We start from the raw sequence: 19,958 nt of genomic DNA, 5'->3' as shown, positions 1-19,958 counted from the left end.
TTTCCGACATTCGGGGTCTTTGCCCTGTAAGCTTATGCTCTCCCTCTCAAGATGCATTAAAGCTTTTCTGCAGAAGGATCCTAAGTGTGCCACGTCGTTCTTGCTGGCGAGACAATAGCGCGATCGGAGACCCCTTGAGTTCAAGGAGGATTCAGAACTGCAGGTAAGGACGTTCAGAGAGGTATGTTTTTTCTGGACTTTGGCTTGAACCTGTTTCCGCCTTGGAAAGGTAGCTTTGAGGCCTTGGTTATCATTCTGGGAGCACTTATAGTTTTGTTGTATAAAACATGCCAGGCCGTTGTGGCGGAAAGTCGAAATGTTCTTGAGGAAGTCCAGGATAGCATGTCAGAAACTGAACGCAGTGAGAGGTTAGGTGCACGAAAAAAGAAACGGGCCCCAAATAAGGAAAATGGCCCTCCCGGAAGGTCTGTTGACAAGGGAGCGTATTTTAAAGAGCCTAGAGATTCTTTGCCTGTCGAGAGGCCGGACAAAGGAACTAGTATATACCCCGTCCGAGAACTAAAGGCTCTACAATTAAGTAGTTCAAGAAGCCCCGGGAGCTCTGAGGACGAGAGCCTTGACCCAGAAAAAGAGGCAGAGCTAGATGAAGAAGTAGCGAAGTATGAGGAAAAAAGATATCATCCAGATGATCATGTACAAGACAACAAGAGCCCCCAAAAACATTCACATTCTGTGATGCCCCCTTCACAAGTGGCCCCCTCAGCGCCCCCCCCATATGAGGTCCGCCGAGGATCTTTTTCCCTCCTATCTGATAAAGTGCGGAGGAAGTTACGTTCGGCCTTCCCTGTCTTTGAAGGCCTAGAGAACCGGCGGGTATACGCACCCGTAAAATATAACCAAATAAAAAAATTAACAGAGTCAGTCAAAAAGTATGGCGTCACCGCCAATTTCACATTGACACAATTGGACAGGCTGGCGAGAGACTCCATGACACCTACTGATTGACAAACAATAGCCAAGGCCACGCTTAACAGCATGGGCCAGTTTATGGAATGGAAGGCCCTTTGGCATGAAGCAGCTCAAGAACAAGCCAGGGCCAATGCTATATCTTTGACACCAAAACAGCAAGAATAAACTTTTAACATGCTGACAGGGCAGGGACGCTATGCAACCAATCAAACAAATTTCCCCTGGGGAACATACCAACAAGTCTCGAGCACTGCCATCAGGGCCTAGAAGGCACTCTCTAAAAAAGATGAGGGAGGTAACCAATTAACAAAGATTATACAAAGAGCTCAAGAGCCTTTTTCTGATTTTGTGGCTAAGATGACGGAGGCGGCAGGGCGCATTTTTAGAGACTCTAAGACAGCCATGCCTCTTGTCGAACAACTTGTCTTTGAACAAGCCACTCAGAAATGCCGTGCCGCCATTGCCCCTAGAAAAAACAAAGAGATACAAGACTGGCTTAGGGTTTGTAGAGAGTTAGGGGCCCCTCTTACCAATACAGGGCTGGCAGCAGCCATTTTACAGTCCCAGAAACGCCCCCCTAGGGGGTCCAAAAAAAGGGTCTGCTTTAACTGCGGAAAGCCCAAACACATAAAAAGAGACTGTAGAAATCAGAGGCCTCCCCCTGCTCTTTACACCTGCTGCGGAAACGGCACTCCTCCTAGTAGAGGAGGCAATAGAAAAAACACAGTTACATCACATTAACAGCTCTCAACCTTTTTGTCTCTGTGTTTTTAAAACAAAAAAGCTGCCCACTGCGGTTTTATGGCAAAAAGGACCCCTGTTATGGGTTCACCCAAACGCTTCCCCCCAAAAAATAATTAACTGGTACCCCACGGCTATAGCTCAACTTATACTTAAAGGCTTAAAATTGGCTATAAAACACTTTGGCAAGCACCCTACATCTATCTTGGTCCCCTATAATTCCTCTCAGGTGCAAACATTAGCTGCCACCTCAAATGACTGGGCCATACTAGTTACCACCTTCTCAGGGAGAATTGATAATCACTATCCAAGGCATCCTTTGCTGCAGTTTGCAGCCCTCCATCCCGCAGTCTTTCCCCGAGTTACATCTCCCATTCCACTGAAAGAGGGATTGATGATATATACAGATGGCTCCAAGAATGGGAAGGGGGCATATGTCGTGGGTTCCAAGGTGTTCTCACGACAATATGCAGAAACCTCTCCTCAAATAGTAGAATGTCTGGTTGTGTTGGAGGTTCTTCAAAAGTTTTCAGGTCCTCTTAATATTATTTCTGACTCATCCTATGTAGTTAATGCAGTTGCTGTGCTAGAGACAGCTGGTGTTATAAAACCAACCAGCAGGGTGGCTGCCCTTTTTCAGAAAATACAAGATTGTTTATTTAAGAGGAGTACACCCTTTTATATTACACATATTAGGGCCCATTCAGGCCTCCCTGGACCAATGGCCCTTGGCAATGATTTAGCCGACAAGGCCACCAGACTAGTTGCCTTGGCCCTTGACTCCTCTTTGCAAGCTGCCAAAGAGTTTCATGAGAGGTTTCATGTCACCTCAAAAACATTGCGTAAATGCTTCTCATTAACAAGAAAAAAAGCCCGTGACATTGTCACCCAATGTGAAAATTGCTGCCAGTTCCTCCCCACTCCTTATACAGGAGTGAACCCCAGAGGGATTTCTCCTCTACAAGTGTGGCAGATGGATGTCACACACATCCCTTCATTTGGAAAGCTACAATATACTCATGTGTCCACAGACACATGCTCTGGTGTCCTCCATGCTACACCACTTACTGGAAAGAAAACCTCTCATGTCATTCAACATTGCCTTGAGACGTAGAGCGCCTGAGAAAAACCCAAATGTTTAAAAACTGATAATGAGCCTGCTTATACCTCTCAAAAATTCAAACAATTCTACTCACATATACAAGTTATTCATATCACAGGCCTGCCTTATAACCCTCAAGGACAAAAAATCATCAAGCGAGCCCACCGTACGCTCAAATCTTATCTAATAAAACAAAAAGGAAAAATAATGAAGGACTTACCCCCTACACCAAGAGTTGCTATAGCGATAGCACTCTTTACTATAAATTTTTTAAATTTGGATGAGCATGGCCAGACTGCAGCAGACCGACATTGCTCAGAGCCTCAACGGCCTAAGTGGAAGGATGTGCTAACCAATACATGGAAGGGCCCGGATCCTATTCTAATAAGATCCAGGGGAGCTGTTTGTGTTTTTCCACAGAATGAAGAAAATCCTTTTTGGGTCCCTGAAAGACTCACCCGAATCTTGTTGGATCAAGAAAGGCATACAACCCAGCCACCCAGTAAAGATGAGCAGGCCCCTTCTGCTGATGATCCTGACAATCGAAGTCGGGCTCGTTTAAGGGGAACCACACTGGAGAATCATGTCAACCTTCCCGCTGCCTATGCTGGTGATGTATAATGCCCAAGTTTACCCCAGATTCTTTGTAACTAATAAAAATTTAGGCCTTGCCTATCTACCCCGAGATGAGCAGATTGAGGAGCTTATGGAAAACAGGACTATACCCCTTAAGGGAAGTCTGTGTTTTCTAGTAAAAAGAAATAATTTTAGCAGCCCCTGTATTATACTAAGAAATCTTTCTTCAACATGGTTAAAAGAAGCCACGGTTGGTGGCAAAGCCTTTAACATCGTGGCAAATGCCACAGTACTCTATGGGTGGTGGCCACGGTCTCCCACTACTAATAAAACTTCTGCCCCACCGATTCAACCAAAATTGGCCCCGTTTTGTACTGGCCGACAAGATAAAGAATTGGCCTTGCCATGGACGGGGTGCCAATCCAGGGATGCCATGTGGGCCGTGGAAGGCCTGTTCTCTTTTTCTCCCAATATAGGGAGAGGATCAAATTTTACTGTCATGGACCCCGACCAAGCTAACACAAACCCTTTTGATCAGTGGTTGCTCTGTGGAGCTAATAGAAGCTGTACAGACCTTTCACCCCTGGCCATGTTAAAAGGAGGCAGGGGAGAGCTAGGACAGTTAGAATATAATTGGCAGGGAAATTTTGGCAAACAACTCTCATCAGGCAAGAGTTCAGGATCAGGTCGTTGGACCACCACTGATATTAGATATAAGACCTTTGCCTATGAAAATTATGCTACCACCCCTGTCTGTGTTTGGCCACCATTTATTTGGATTGTTAGCAACAAAAGCCACGTTAAAGCTAGGCTGGAATGTGGGGAGGGGGACTGTTATTACACCTTATGCTAGGATGCTAAGAGGTTCCCCATTGCGATAGTGACCCAAATGCCACGTTTTGTACCTGTTCCGGTAGAGGCCCCCAATAGCATGTCATTATCTAGACAGAAAAGAGATTTCGGGATCTCAGCCATTGTTGTGGCTATAATTGCCACCACTGCAGTTGCGGCATCAGTTACAGCCTCTGCCCTTGCTCTGTCCAGTTCAGTGCAAGCTGCACAGAGCATTAATGATCTGTCCGCCACAGTATTTCTGGCTATAGATAAGCAGACCTCTGCTTATACTCAAATACAAGGAGGCCTTATGTTGGTCAATCAACACATTAATCTAGTACAAAAACAGTTAGATATTTCATGACAAATGACACAGCTGGGGTGTGTGCAGAAGCTCCCTGGCCTATGTATTACTTCTATCCCATATGAAAATTTTACTAGAGCAGCTAATCTATTTAAGAGCCTTTCTCAGTACATTTTACAAAATTAGACTTCTGAATTTGAACAAACGCTCCACAAACTGAGGACGGCCGTACTCCAGATCAACTCCACACGTCTTAATCTTTCCTTCACCGAGGGACTGTCATCTTGAATCTCTTTAGCTGTTTCCTACTTCAAAAAATGGGTGAGAGTGAAAATGTTTGGTATGGCCGTCTGCTGCGGACTGGTATTTCTCCTATAGATGGTCTACAAACTCAAAACCCAAAATAAGCAAGACAAGGTGGTTATTGCACATGCACTTACGGCCCTGGAACATGGGGCTTCCACTGACGTGTGGTTGACTATGCTCAAGCAATAGATTGCTGACAAGACAGCTCTTACACGCCCGGAACCTAGGTTCATTGCACTGGACAGAGTGTCCAACACAGCACCCAAAGAGGGTTGTTAAATAAGGTATCGCACAGGGGGTCATTGTCCCGCTGAGAGACATGTCGTTCCACATAAGGGTTGCCTGCCCGAGTTTCCCTTTCCCAGAAAAATGGCAGAGGACAGGTTGGGAGTATCCTGGGCTCCAGAGTAGACCTAGGGATGACTCCCATATATGGTCTGATTAAGATTTTAACTGGGAGGTTCGACCACTGTCTCTACCCTCTCATTTTGAGAAATCTATTTGCTTCATATAAAGTAAAAAGAGGGAGATGTGGGGAGCCGCCTGCCGTCCCTGCAGACGCCATTACAAGATGGCGCTCACATCCGGTTCATGCTGAGCAGTAAATAAGTCAGTACGCATGCCCGAAGTAATTTTCCACCTTCTAGTCTCTGCCTACCTCGTGGCGTGATATGGGCTGATGAGTTTGTGACCAATCAAGAGTTGCCACGTCCAAGACGGGCTTACTAACATATATAAGGGCTGGGTTTCCGACATTCGGGGTCTTCGCCCTGTAAGCTTATGCTCTCCCTCTCAAGATGCATTAAAGCTTTTCTGCAGAAGGATCCTAAGTGTGCCGCATCGTTCTTGCTGGCGAGACGATAGCGCGAGACAACAGGTAAATGATTTCTTTATATGAAAGAGAGTATAGATCTAGAACTGCTGACAGCAGTAAGTTAGAATCGCTGTTTGTCTAGCCACATCTAGCTAGGCATGGTGGCTCACACCTGTCTATAATCCTAACACTCATGAGAATACAAGTTCAAGGCCAGCCTGGGCTACACAGTGCAAGTTCCAAGCTACAGCGACCCCGTTGCCAAAACAACAAAACAAAACTACACTAAAACGAAAAAACAGTCTTTCCTCCTTATTTAACAGAGGAGGAAAAGTTACCCAGAATTTATGCCTGTTTAAAGTTGAAGGCTTTCAGCAGACAACATGGCATAGCTTTCAAAATGAGAGCTGGTTTTGTCGTGAGTGGGAAATACACATGGCACTAAGACACACTACTGCATCTCACACACAGGGAAACCTGGACTGTATTCTCAACTGCTCTCATAATCTTTGCTTGGATCTAGTCTCAAAATAGAGGTGAAACTCCCCCCCCATCACGCCAGCCTGACTCTGGCAATCAATGCTGGCCATAGTAGGGTAGGGGTAGAGATGACCCAAAACAACCAGAGAAACTAAAGAAGCTATTTATTGATTGTCTAAACTTTGAAACTACTACAGATGATGGTATTAAGAAACATTTCTAGCGGGGCTGGAGAGATGGCTCAGTGGTTAAGAGCACTGAATGCTCTTGTAGAGGACCCGGGTTCGATTCCCAGTACCCACATGGCGGCTACAAACCATCCTTAACTCCAGTTCCAAGGGAATCCGAAGCCCTCTTCTGACCTCTGCAGCATTGCACGACACGGGTGTATTCACATACATGCAGACAATACATTCACACACATAAAATAAAAATAATAAATAAAAAATACATATATAAAAAATTTCTAGATTTAATTTTTCAAAAAATTTTTTTTCGGACAGGGTCTGACAAGCTCCTCTTGAATTCCTGATCCTCCTGAGTGCTGGAATTACAGGCCTGCGCCACTATGCTTAAAAGAACCCCCAAACAAAACATTCCAAAGGTTTGCTTTTACTCTTGTATTAAAGAGATGTACACAGGAATATTTGCTTTACTTCACAGGCTGACAGGTACATAGCGGAATCAAAGAGAGCTGTTTCTAGAAAGGATACTGTAAAGTCTGGTGCCCTTTCAACAATGAAAAAAAAGTTTCTTGTTGGTAGTATTAGAAAAGATACAGAACATAATTTGATAGATAATTTTGCAAATATAGCAAGATTAAAACCACAGAGAAGTTATGGATGACAGGCAGTGAAATAAAAGAGAGGATTTGTTTAAGAAACTTTAAAAAACAATTTATTTTTCTTATTTTTATGTGTGTGAGTGTATTGCCTGCATGTATGTAAGTGCATCCATGTCATGCAATGCCCATGGAGATCAGAAGAGGGCGCTGGATTCCATGGAACTGGAGTTACAGATAGTTGTCAGACACCATGTGGATGCTGGGAACCAAACCTGGGTCCTCTGCAAGAACAGCTAGTGCTCTTAACCTCTAAGCCATCTCTCCAGCACCATTTATGAAATTTTTGATGATCATAGTAATTAATAAAACTATGCAGAAATACTGTGCCAGGGGCTGTGGAGGTAACTCAATCAGTAAAGTGCCAAACAATCTTGAAGACTTAAGTTTAATGCCCAGAACCATGTAAAAAACCTGGGCATGTAGCATGAATTTATAATCATAGCACTCGGGAGGCAAAGACTGGCAGATCCCAGGGGCTCACTAGCCAGCTGGCCTCGGTTAACTGGATGAGTTTCAGGCCAAATGAGACATTGTCTCAAAACTCAAAGCTCCAGAGGAATGGCACCTAAAGTTGTCTTCTGGCCTCTACACACACACATGGATACATGGATACCTACATTCACATGAATGAATGAATACACACACACACACACACACACACACACAGAATAAAAAAAGACCATACAAGTTAGAGTGGTGGTACATGTTTGTAACCTCAGCACTTGGGTGATAGAAGCAGGAGAATCAGGAGTTCAAGGTCAGCCTTAGTTATACAGAGTTTAAAGACAGCCTGGGTTATATGAACCTCTACCTCAAACAGACAAAACAAAACCTCAAGCACATGTATACACACAAAACCTATTCTTAGGGCTGGGGATACAGCTCAGTAGGCATCGGTCTAGCATTTTCAAACCCCTAGGTTCAATCTCCAATAACATAAAATAACAAAACAAAGGCTGGACATGGAAGATGAATGCCTATAATCCCTGTAACTGGGAGGGCTGAAGACTGCAAGATCCAGGTTGTCTGGGATAGTGAGACTCTATCACAAAATACACAAGGCCCAATCCAACCAAACTAAACCAAAAAATGAAAAAAGAAAAAGGAAAGGGAAGGAAGGGAAAGACAAAACAGAAAACCCACAACCTATTCCTAGGAATTTTCTAGTTGACATGTCAAGGATTTGTCTATGAGTATTCAGTAATTTCAAATCCTTACAGAGTCAACACCATTTTGATAAGTGATGGTGGCTGAGGGTTGGAGGAAGTTATGGTAAGCTCTTATTAACTACGAGTGATGAAAGAATAAATTTCAAACAACCGAAAATCTAGTTATTACAATGTGGTACAGGGGCTGGAGTGTGGTGGTGATAAGGTGGCTCAGTGGTACCATACTAGCCTGGTATGTATAAGGCCTGGGTTCAAATCTCTAGTATGAGATAGGGAAACATGGTACAAAATGAAATTAGCAAAAACAAAATTCTTAAAATCATTTTCTTTAATAGTCTTGTTAAAAATATTTTATTATTATTTTATGTGTATGAGTATATTACCTTCATGTGTGTAAGTGCATCTGTGTCATGCAATGCATGTGGAGGTCAGAAGAGGGCACTGGAGGCCCTGGAACTGGAGTTACAGATGGCTATTAGCCACCAAGTAGGTGCTGGGATTGAACCCAGGTCCTCTACAAGAACAGTCAGTTCTCATAACCACTGAGATATATCTCCAGCCCCTAAAATATTTTATTAATTTTATTTTATGTGTATGAGTGTTTTGCCTGCATGTGTGTAAGTGCACCATGTGCCTGCAATGCCCTGCAAAGGCCAGAAGAGGATGTCAGATCCCCTGGAACTGGAGTTATGGACAGTTGTTGGCTGCCATGTGGGTGCTAGGAATTGAATTCAGGTCCTCTAGAAGAACAGCAAGCGTTCTTAACTGCTGAGCCATCTCTCTAACCCCCTTTTTAAGATTCTTAAAATCCTGCAGTGCATTTGCTTTGCCATCAGTACCACCTACTGGTACTTTGCACAGTATGGTACCAATTAGTCACAAGAAGCCAACTGAGTACCTTGAAACATGACTGGTTTGAACTGAGATGTACTATCAGTGTAAAATTACACTGAATTTGAGACTTAGTGGGGAAAAATAGAAATGTAAAGCTTAAGTCATTAATAACAGAAAATATTGATTATACCTTAAACAATATTTTAAACATTAAATATATCATCAAAATCATTTTAGCTTTGAAACATGTGGCTACTAGAAAAAAATCTAAAATTAAAACATGGGTTTTAGGAACTTGAGAAGTAACTCAGTTGAGTTGTGGTTAGAATTCATAAAGCCCTGGGTTCGATTCCCCAGCACCTTATAAACTGGGTGTGGTGGTACATCCTATAATTCCAGCACTCAGAATGTGGAGGCAGGAGCAGAAGTTCAAAATCATGCTTGACTACACAGTGTGCTTGAGTTCCAGGTCAGCCTGGGACACCTGAGTCCTTGTCTCAAAAAACAAGTGAGTTGGGAGTGAGGCTTAGTGATAGGGCAAATGGTTAGCATTGGTGAAGCCTTGATTTTATCCTCAAAACCAAAAACATTGTTTTTGGTGATTGTGACAATTCTACTGTATGGTACTAACCTAGGAAAATAAACTTATCAGAAAACACTTTAATAATGGCATTTGCTAATCTATTTAGTAGCTAAGACCTCCTTCTCTCAGATAACAGAAGCAGACCCAGGTTGAGCAAAGGGTTTCCTCCCTTCCTTCCCTGTCTCTCCTCTCTTAGCCCCATCTAGGACGAAGAAGCAGTAAGCCCAGGTTCAGTTCCCAGTACCCACATGATGGCTAACAACCTCCATAACTCCAGTTCCAGGGGATCAGATGCCTTTTGTGCAGGCAAAACACTCAAGCACATAAAATAACAATATAGCCATGGTGTCAGCATGTACAAGACCCATGTAAACTCAAATAGGCAAAAGCCCAGCACAGAACTGTGGGAATGGGCAGCAGGCCCTAATCTTAGTCAAAGAATTATTGACAGCTGATTACTGCTGGGTGAGGAAGAGCTAATCTTCTTAAAGGGAGGGACTTTAGATAGGCTGACTAGACCCCAGTGGATGAACTTGCAATGAAGGACATCTGGGGACACTAACTTGACATGATAGGCCTTAACACAAATGACAGAATGTATAAATTCCAGTGGGAAGGTGCCAATGGGGAAGGGGGTATAAAGATGATTAAGATGTTCTGTATGAAATACACAAAATTTCAATAGTTTTACAAAAAAAAAAAACAAATAAAATTTTAAAAAAAGAAAAACTATAACTGTAAAGTAATACCAAGTTATTTTCTCTGCATTTTTAATGAATGCTGAAATAAATATTGCCTGGGATTTTACACTAGACGTTTCTAAAATACTGTTCCAGAGAATACTGGAATGAGGCTAAGGCAGAATTTAAGACCAGTTTGGGCTATACAGAGATACCCTGTCCAAAAAAATAAATGCTGGGTGTGGTGGCGTACACCTATAATCTCAGCACTTGCACAATGGAAACAAGAGGATCAGAAGTTCAAGGTCAGCCTGGGTCCCTGAGACCCTATCTCAAAACAAACCCTACTTTTTCTTTTGATTTATTTATCTTGATACTGATTATCTGCCCTAATTAAAAAATATTATATATATATAATACATATACATATATTAGAGTAATTCCCTTTGAGACCAAATAGGACAGAGTTACCTTTTGGCTAACCACTGTTAATTTTGTCAATGGTCACTTGTTAACATCCACCCAAAGTGAAGCATCCCAAACCCCGAAAACCTCATGTTTTTCCACTGCTTACCTCAATGGCAACACTGGTTTCTTTATTTTTAAAAAGCTGGAGCTCTTCCAATTGCTGCTTTTCTTCATCTGTCAAAACTGTAACTACGTCTTCAGAAGGATCCTTTAACCATGAGAACACACAGTGAGTCACACACAGAATCCAAAGACAGTGAAATTCTAGGAAGTGCTATTTTTATACAAAAGATGTTTTCAAGAGAGATTCTACCTCTTCATCCACTGGTACAGACAAGTCATCCAAATGGCTGATCCGTCCATCTTTTCCTATTTCATGAACGATGAAGTCAGAGTACCTAATGAAAAGAAAACACAAGCCTTTTTTTTTTTTTTTTTTTGGGTCTTTTGGAAACGGGGTCTCTCTGTAGCCCCAGCTGTCCTAGAACTCACCATGTAGACCAGGCTGGCCTTGAACTCACAGAGATCTGCCAGCCTCTGCCTCCCGAGTGCTGGGATTAAAGGCATGTGCCACCATGCCTGGCATGGCTTTAAGAAATGAACATTTTACTTCCTACCAATTTTAGGACAGAGTTTACTGTCATGCAAAACAAGAGATTAAAAAAAATTTACTGTAAAGTAATACCAAGTTATTTTCTCTGCATTTTTAATGAATGCTGAAACAAATATTGCCTGGGGTTTTAAACTAGATTTTCTAAAATATCTTTCCAGAGAATATTGATAAATGCAAAACAAAAGTTTATCAATATTTGAGGCTGGGGAGATGGCTCAGAAGTCCTTAAAGTACATTCGTGTGTGTGTGTGTGTGTGTGTGTGTGTGTGTGTGTGTGTGAAGGCTAGAGATTAACTTGAATTTGATCATTATACCCTGAAGCCATGTAAAAAAGTCAAGTGTGGTGGCACATGCCTATAATCTGCTGGGGGTTGGGGGTGGGGCACAGAAACAGGAGAATCCCTGGGGCTTGCTGGCCAGCCAGTCTATCTGAACCTGTGAGCTTCAGGTTTAGTGAGAGACCCTGTCTCAAAATGTAATGTAGCTGGGTGTGGTGACAAATGTCTTTGATCCCAGCATTGGAGAAGCAGAGACAGGAAGAGCTCTAAGATCAAGGCCAGCCTCACCTATGGAGGAGCTGGGGTTACAGGGAGACCTTGTCTCAAAAAACCAATAACAACAACAATAATAATAATAATAAATTAAAAATAAAAAAAATATTGTCCATTTTTTGGATTTGGATACTGAGGCTCAGAGGTGTTGAGTAACTATTAAGTAGCTGAACTTGATCAAGACCCAGATCTCTCTAGCTCCAAATGCCAACTTCCTTCTACTTCAGATATGGTATATTCAGATGAAAGAGTTTAAATTATAAGATGAATTCAGGGGGCTGGAGAGATGGTTCAGAGGTTAAGAGCACTGGCTGCTCTTGCAGAGGACCCGGGTTTGATTCCCATCATCTACACAGTGGCTAACAACTATCTATATCCAGGGGATATGACACCCTCTTCTGACCTCCTCAGGCATTGCACAACATTGTGCACTCACACACATGCAGGCAAAATACTCAAACATAAAATAAAAATAAATAAATAAGCCGGGCGTGGTGGAGCATGCCTGTAGTCCTAGCACTTGGGAGGCAGAGGCAGGCGGATCTCTGTGAGTTCAAGGCCAGCCTGGTCTACATAGTGAGTTCTAGGACAGCTGGGGCTACAGGGAGACCCTGTTTCAAAAAGACCAAAAATAAATAAATAAATAAATAAATAAATAAATTCAGAAGAAAATTGTAAATGTTGAAAATAATTTAGCAAAACCAGGGCTGGTGAGATGGCTCAGTGGTTAAGAGTACTGGCTGCTCTTCCAGAGGACCAAAGTTCAATTCCCAGCACCTACAGTGGCTAACAACTGTTTGTAACACCAGTTCCAAGGGATCCAATGTTCTCTTCTAACCTCTGTGGTCACTGCACACACAGGTGTGTTTATATACAAGCAGGAAAAACACTCATACATGTAAAATAAAAATAAATAAATCGAAAATAAAAATTAAAAGAATTTAACAAAACAAATAATACCCTCCCACATATTAACAATGTGTATCACTGGTAAATGATTTTTAGTCACTCGAGCAGTTCTGGGAAGAATGTTTTTTGATAAGAACTAAGAATTGACTGTGAGCCAAGGCAGATAATGAATCAAAATCAAACTGGGTTATGCAGCAAGAATCTATCAAGAAAGAAAGACAGAAAAAAGACAAAAGAGAGAAAGAGGAGACTTCTATTTAAAATATCAAGGGTATAATTTAGTAGTAAAGTGCTTTCTTAAGTTGCATGAGGTCCTAGTTTCAGATCCTAGCACCACAAAAAGTAAAAACATTAAAAAGTCAAGACCATTTATTTAGAAAGTTCTACTTTATTCTATCCCTTTTTAAAAAATATTTTTTATTATTTTTATTTTATGTGTATGAATGCATTGCCTGTATGCATGTAAGTGCACCTGAATCATGTAATGCCTGCAGAGGTCAGTCAGAAAAGGGCATCGGATTCCCTGGAACTGCAGTTACAGATGGTTGTTACCCACCATGTGGGTGCTGGGAATTGAACCCAGGTCCTCTGCAAGAATAGCAAGTGCTCTTAACTGCTGAGCCATCTCTCCAGTCCATTCTATCCCTTTTTGACCATAAGTATAAACCATCCTTGGGGTTAGAAAGTTAAATGGGAAGCTGGGTGTGAAGGCACACAGCCAAATTTCTAGCACCTGAAGGCTGATGACTGAGCATTCAAGGTCAGCCTGGGCTACACAGCAACTTCTGGGCCAATTTGGGCTAGAGAGGCTCTGCTCAAAAAACTAACTAAATTCTTTTAATATAAAGAAAGAAGGAAAGAAGGGAGAGAGGGAGGAAAGTTAAAAAAATTAATACAAGTAAAACAAATATATAAAGTAAACACACCTTTCTTTTAAGATTCCTGAAAATCCTTGATGAGAACTCACAAACTTGGTGATGCCTACATCAAGTTCAGTGAGGCCATGCTTCATCATGTCTGCAAAACTCTCTGGCTCCTCCTCCTGCCCTGCCTCAGAAAGGCCATCTTCCTCCTCTTCTTCTTCTTGCACCTGACCACTGAAATTCTTTTCACCTTTCTTGGCACTTTCAACTTCTGGAGGCCCAGGCTTGATCTCACTACTCGGCAGACAGTCATTCTCTGCCCCATCTTGAGATCTGGTCAGACAGCACTCTGAGACCTTCTGTTTTTTTGTCTCCTCAGGAGCCACACTATCATTATCTTCCACAGCAAGGCACCCGCGTTTCAGGGACATGCTTGTCATTTCCATCTTTAAGCTTCCAAGAAAACATTTAAGAGAATCTGTCCAGAAAGAAAAAAAAAATAGAAAATAAAAATTCCCGTAGAGAAGTTAGTTTCAACAAACAGGTAGTTAACTTTGTTCAGAGACCCAAAAATTCATTTATTAAAACTGATATAACTGTGACACAGCATATTTTTTTAAAAATATTTATTTTTTTTATTTTATGTATATACATGTATTGCCTGCATGTAGGTAAGTGCACCCATGTTGTGCAATGCCCGTGGAGGAGAGAAGAGGCTGTTGGATCCCCTGGAACTAGAGTTTACAGACAGTTGTTAGCTGCCATGTGGATGCTGGGATTCGAACCCGGGTCTTCTACAAGAACAATCAGTGTTCTTAACTGCTGAGCCGTCTCTCCAACCCCTAGCACATAATTTTGATAGGCTAGAAACTTGGCACATGGGTTTGAGTGGACTCTTAACAATGTGCATCAAAAATCTTAAAATCATATACATCCTTTTGAGCCAGAAACATGTTTTTCAGGGTTTATCTTAAGAAAATAATTTAGAAGGTACTTAAAGTTTTAGCTATTTAATACTCATTTCACTGGCTTTTTAATTTATAAAAGATTAAGAGGGAAACCTGGTAATATAAACTGAACAATATGTAAATACAACTGACTAGAAATTGGGAAGGTAGTTACTTTCAGGGGCAGGTCTGGTGGACAGCATTCATTGTTTTCACTGAATACCACAGTTGCTTTCTTATAATTTTATCCCAAATATATGCAATTTCTTTTCAAAACTGATGAAATACAACAGCATATAAATGTGTTTATTGACATGAAAGCATACTCACACCATACTAAGAGTAATGGGAAGTTGTATAATGCCTATAAAGTTTTAGCTTTGCAAGATAGAAAGTATTCTGGATACAAACTAGAAAGTATAAATATAACCAGATAAGGTGGCACACATATATAATCAGCACCTGGAAGGTAGAGACAGGAAGTTTAGGAGTTCAGGACCAGTCTCAGTTACAGAACAAGTTTGAGGCTAGCCTGGCCTACATGAAACTCTTATCTCAAAACAACAGCAGGTGTCTGGGAGTTGATTCAGTAAGTAAAGTGGAGGCTCTGAGTTTGATTTTTAGTAGCCATGTAAAAAAAAAAAAAAAAATCCAGATACAATGGCAAGGCTGAGACAGTAGGGTACCTGGGCTTTATGGCCAGTCAACTAGCCAAAATGGTGAGCTCCAGGTTCAGTGAGAGACCCTGTCTCAAAAAATAAGATGGAGGAAGAGTGGTTGTTGAAGAAATTTGAAATTGACCTCTGGCCTACACATAGACACAGACAGGGATACACATAGAAACAAAAATTTTTAAAGTGAAAAATTCCAGAGTGTAAATATATCAGGTTGGATTTTAATACTTTCCCAGTGCAGAGGAGCTCAAGAGAGGAGTAAACACATGGTAATCAAAATAAATGTACTCAGGATCATGGATGCCTATCTAATTTGATCTTAAATGAAACTCTTTGTGAAATAAGGATGGAAGGTTCTCCTATTTTTATTATATAGAGAGAAAAGTAAACTAATGAACTGAGCAAACACAGCCATAAAAAAATATAAATGAACAGAAAATGAATATTCTAATCCTATAGGGGGTGGCTAATGAAAAAACAGAAGCATTTATAGTAAAATAATAAAAAACTAAATTTTAAGAATTGGCATTTGGCCTGGTGTGGTGGCTCACTCTCACTTCCAACACTTGGAAGGCAGATGCAAGCAGATCTGTTTGAGCGCAGCTTGGTCTATATAATGAATTCCAGGCCAGCCAGGGCTACATGGCAAAACTCTTGTGTCAAAAATAAAAAAGGAATTTGCACTTATCTTGCCTCATGGCACAGACATGACTACATAAGCCAGTTTTGGTGACTGAGGACTAAGATGGCATAAAAGAGGGTAGAAGGTAGGTGTTTGGGGTAGGGAGTACAACATGTGCCCAAGTAGGAAGGCACAGGAGAATAAGGAACATTAGAGGAACATATCTTCATCTCCTCGCTATAAAAGGAAGACAAACTACCACCAAGTCTGGATGGAAAGCTGAAGTAAAAGTCCTATCAGGCTATACAGAGGAATTACATCCTGAAAACCAACCCACACTGGATTCATGAATTAAGAGGAGAAACTGGAGTTAGGCTGAGGGTACAGCTATAATCCAGGCAAGAAATTAGTACAAATTGATCTAAGACTGAAGCAAAGGGCAGTGAGCAGAACCTTCAAGAACATCAAGGAAGTGGTAGGGACAGGTCTGGGTAATAAATGCGCAGAAAAAAAAAAACTGTATCCAAGCATGTCCCACCTTTTGATATAGCTGTTATTTATATTATCTGCAAACTGGGTGTGATGGCTCATACTTTTAATCCCAGCACTTAGGAGGCAGAGGCAGGCAGATCTCTGTAAGTCTGAAGCCAGACTGGTCTACATACTGAGTTCCAGGCCAGTAAGGGCTACATAGAGAGACATTGTCTCAAAGAACCAAAATAACAACAATAATGCTTATGTATGAATATCACACAATTGAGTTATGAAAAAAGAGGAAACTTTTACCCTCCCACCAAAGTCCTATATTTTAAATAAGTTGGTGACTTTGTGTTAAGCCATATTCATGGCTGATCTCAGTCACATAATACCCATGGGCTCTAGGCTGGACTTGCATACTGGGTTTCCTGCCTTAGAGACCTGAGAGGCTAAAGAAGGTATTCCTTATATGGGAACCTGAGAAATATGAGCAGGTGATGGGAGAAGATGAATCCATCAATAGCCTATCAGTGCTGTATGGATCGGAAGGACACTCAAGAAGAGATATTCTATAGGCTTTCATTATGTCATACATACCTTTACCCCAAATGTTGAAATCTCCCCAATTATTATACAGAACCCTAATTGGAATCAAAAGATTTAACAGGAGATCCTGATATCCTTTCAGAGGCCAGAACTCCCAGCAAAGAGGCAAACACAGCCAGCAAAAGTCTGGCTCAGGGACTTTACAACCATACCATCCACCGCTCTCCCTTTATGCAGAGAGAACATCAGACTTCCTCTACAACTGGGAGCCAGAATCTAGGTCCCACAGATCCTAGGGACCACTTACCCTCTCTAAGCCTTTGGAAAACTAAAATATGTCTTAGTCAAAGGTCTCTAATATCTCCTCCTGTTCAACTTTGTTCAATAGCATTACTACTTCTCGGAGGAGGGGACAGGACACACAACTAGAATACTTCTTATGCTTCTTTGATTCCTGGACTAAAGCTAATGAGGAAGCATGGTTTGCTCCGTCACATACTTTTGTTTTTGTTTTTTTGAGACAGGGTTTCATGCAGTTCAGTCTGGCCTTTAACTCTAGATCCTCCAGCCTCATTATTCCAAGTGTTGGCATCACCACACCCAGCTACTACTTAATTTTAAGAGGGTTTCAGAATACTGTCTCTAGACTTACAGGCCTGGTGGTGCAGGTCTTCGATCCTAGCACTCGGGAGACAGAGGCAGGTTTATCAAGGCCAGGCTAGGACAGTCCACATAGAGCTCTAGGCCATCTGGGACTACACAGTGAGGTCCTGTTTCAAAAACAAAAGCAAAAAAATAAAAAATAAAAAGTCTGTATGCTGGCAGTCTTTTTCTTCATATACCAAATTGCAAAGACAAGCTTGTTACTAACCTCATTGCTTCAAACAAAGTTCTATTTTTCATTTGTATTTGGTATCACACATTAATTTTTTTTTCAAGGATTTTTTTTTTTAAAGCTCTAACAGCTCTGGGTTAGATAGGCTTTTTTTTTTCCAAATATTTTATTTATTATTTTATGTGTACGAGTGTTATGCCTGCATGTAAGTAAGCACACCTGTGTTGTGCAATGCCGGCGGAGGACAGAAGAGGCTGTTGGATCCCCTGTTAATGGAGTTAAGGACAATTGTTAGCTGCCATGTGGGTGCTGGGATTCAAACCCAGGTCTTCTGCCAGAACAGTCAGTGTTCTTAACAGCTGAGCCATCTCTCCAGCCCCACACATTAATTATTAAAGCATACATCCAGCACCAATGATTCTACATTATTTAGTATCTGTTCTAAGTTAGTCCTGTGGTTCTAAAGCTGAGAATAGATTTCCTAGAACAGCTGTACAAACTTCTAGGCAATGAAAATCAGAGGTGTTTTTACAAGTAAGAAAGATTATGAAAGAAAAGATTGCCTAGTGTGGTTGGTGGTACACAGCTGTGATCTCAGCCCTAGGGAGGCAGAGGCAGAATTGCTCCAAGTTCAGACCAGCCCAGGCTACAAAATGAGATCCTGCTGAAAGGAAGGGAGGGAGGGAGGGAAGGAGGGAGGGAGGGAGGCGAAGAAATAGAATTTTTAAAGATTCAAGAGGCAGATGTATTTCTGTGAGATGGAGGCCACCTAGTCTACATAGTGAGTTCCAGGCCAGCTGGGGCTATAGGGAGACCCTGTCTCAAAACACAACAACAAAAAATATTCAGCCAGAAATATGGAACCTTGACTGTGCCAGGTGAGAGGCCAAGGATTGAGTTTTGTATGCAGGAAAATAGAAAGGTACACATGGATTCAATCTTGAACATATAAAGTGACTGGCTTAAGGGGGAGAGGGTAGAAGCACCTTTGATCTTCTTTATGTTGTATTTTGAAAAATATTTTTAGCACATGACAGGTGCACTTACACACACACAGGCAAAACACTCATACACAAAAATAATAAATATTTTTTAAAAAAGAAAAATATTTTTAAAAGAAATATGAGGGCTGGAGAGATGGCTCAGGGGTTAAGAGCACTGGCTGCTCTTGCAGAGGACCCAGGTTTGACTCCCAGCACCCACATGGCAGCTAACTACTGTCTGTAACTCCAGTTCCAGGGGATCCAGCACCCTCTTGTGATCTCTGTGGGCACTGCATGACACAGGTCCCTTCATATACATGCAGGCAATATACTCATACACATAAAATAAAAATAAATAATTTTTTTAAAAAAAGGAATGTCATATGTTGGCTGCTCTTGCAAGCAAAACACTCATATACATAAAATAAACAAATCTTTAAAAAAGAAAAGAAATGCTGTACTAGGGTTGGAGAGATGGCACAGCAGTTAGGAGCACATACTGTTTTTCCAGAGGACCCAAGCTCAATTCCCAGCAACCAAGTCAGGCGGCTCAGAACCAGCTCTAAGTCCAGCTCCTAGGAGATCCAACTCCTCTGGCTTCTGAGAGCACCTGCACCCCCACTGATACGTCTCATGAACCCAAAGCCCTATGTATTTTTTTAGAGGGAATGCTAAAATAATTGGCTGTTTCCCCCTGCATTCCAATTGTGCCAAATGAGAATGGAAGTAATACAACTTTACCAGCATTTACAGAACACTTTTCATTCAAATACGTTCACCAACCAACTTTTGTGCATTTTTGAAACAGGGTCTTGCTGTGTGGTCCAAACTGGTCTGTCTGTCTTTCCATCCATCCATCCTTCCTTCCTTTCTTCCTTCCTTCCTTCCTTCCTTCCTTTCCCTCCCTCCCTCCTTTCTTTTCTTTCTTTCTTTCTTTCTTTCTTTCTTTCTTTCTTTCTTTCTTTCCAAAAACTTTGAGAATTTCATACATGGATATAAGGTGTTTTGACCAAATCTATGCCCATGCCCTCCCCTCCAACATTCCCCCCTCTGAAGAGGTAACCTTAAAATCTTTTAAGGATTAGATACAAGCTCCCAAAAACTTTTGACATTTTTGGCCTTTGGAAAAGAGTATGTTGCTAACAGGCCCAAGGACATTTTGACTTTTAGCCAAGAAACTGGCTACATTTCTTTGGGGTCTTTTTACCCTAACTGCCTAGCCAATTCCTACCTCCTATTCTTATCATACCATCCTCTGAAGGGGTTACCCAAT

The 19,958-nt window shown here is 41.6% G+C and overlaps 1 protein-coding gene across 2 annotated transcripts in view; it reads right to left on the bottom strand.

Annotated features, from left to right (window-relative positions):
• The window catches only part of Pus7 (pseudouridine synthase 7), a 69,239-nt gene that overhangs the window by 45,568 nt on the left and 3,713 nt on the right, over positions 1–19,958 (bottom strand). For both annotated transcript variants that reach the window (XM_008830739.3, XM_008830741.3), the window contains exons 2-4: positions 13,665–14,079; positions 10,979–11,063; positions 10,772–10,873 (exon numbers count right to left, since the gene is read on the bottom strand). In XM_008830739.3, the coding sequence (XP_008828961.1) occupies positions 10,772–10,873; positions 10,979–11,063; positions 13,665–14,079 (602 nt within the window). The remainder of the gene's footprint in view (positions 1–10,771; positions 10,874–10,978; positions 11,064–13,664; positions 14,080–19,958) is intronic.

This window comes from Nannospalax galili, unplaced genomic scaffold (assembly GCF_000622305.1).
Source record: "Nannospalax galili isolate Female #2095 unplaced genomic scaffold, S.galili_v1.0 scaffold312, whole genome shotgun sequence".
Taxonomy (NCBI): Eukaryota; Metazoa; Chordata; class Mammalia; order Rodentia; family Spalacidae; genus Nannospalax; species Nannospalax galili.
Note: the sequence above shows the minus strand (reverse complement) of the source record. Positions and strands in the feature narration are given on the sequence as shown.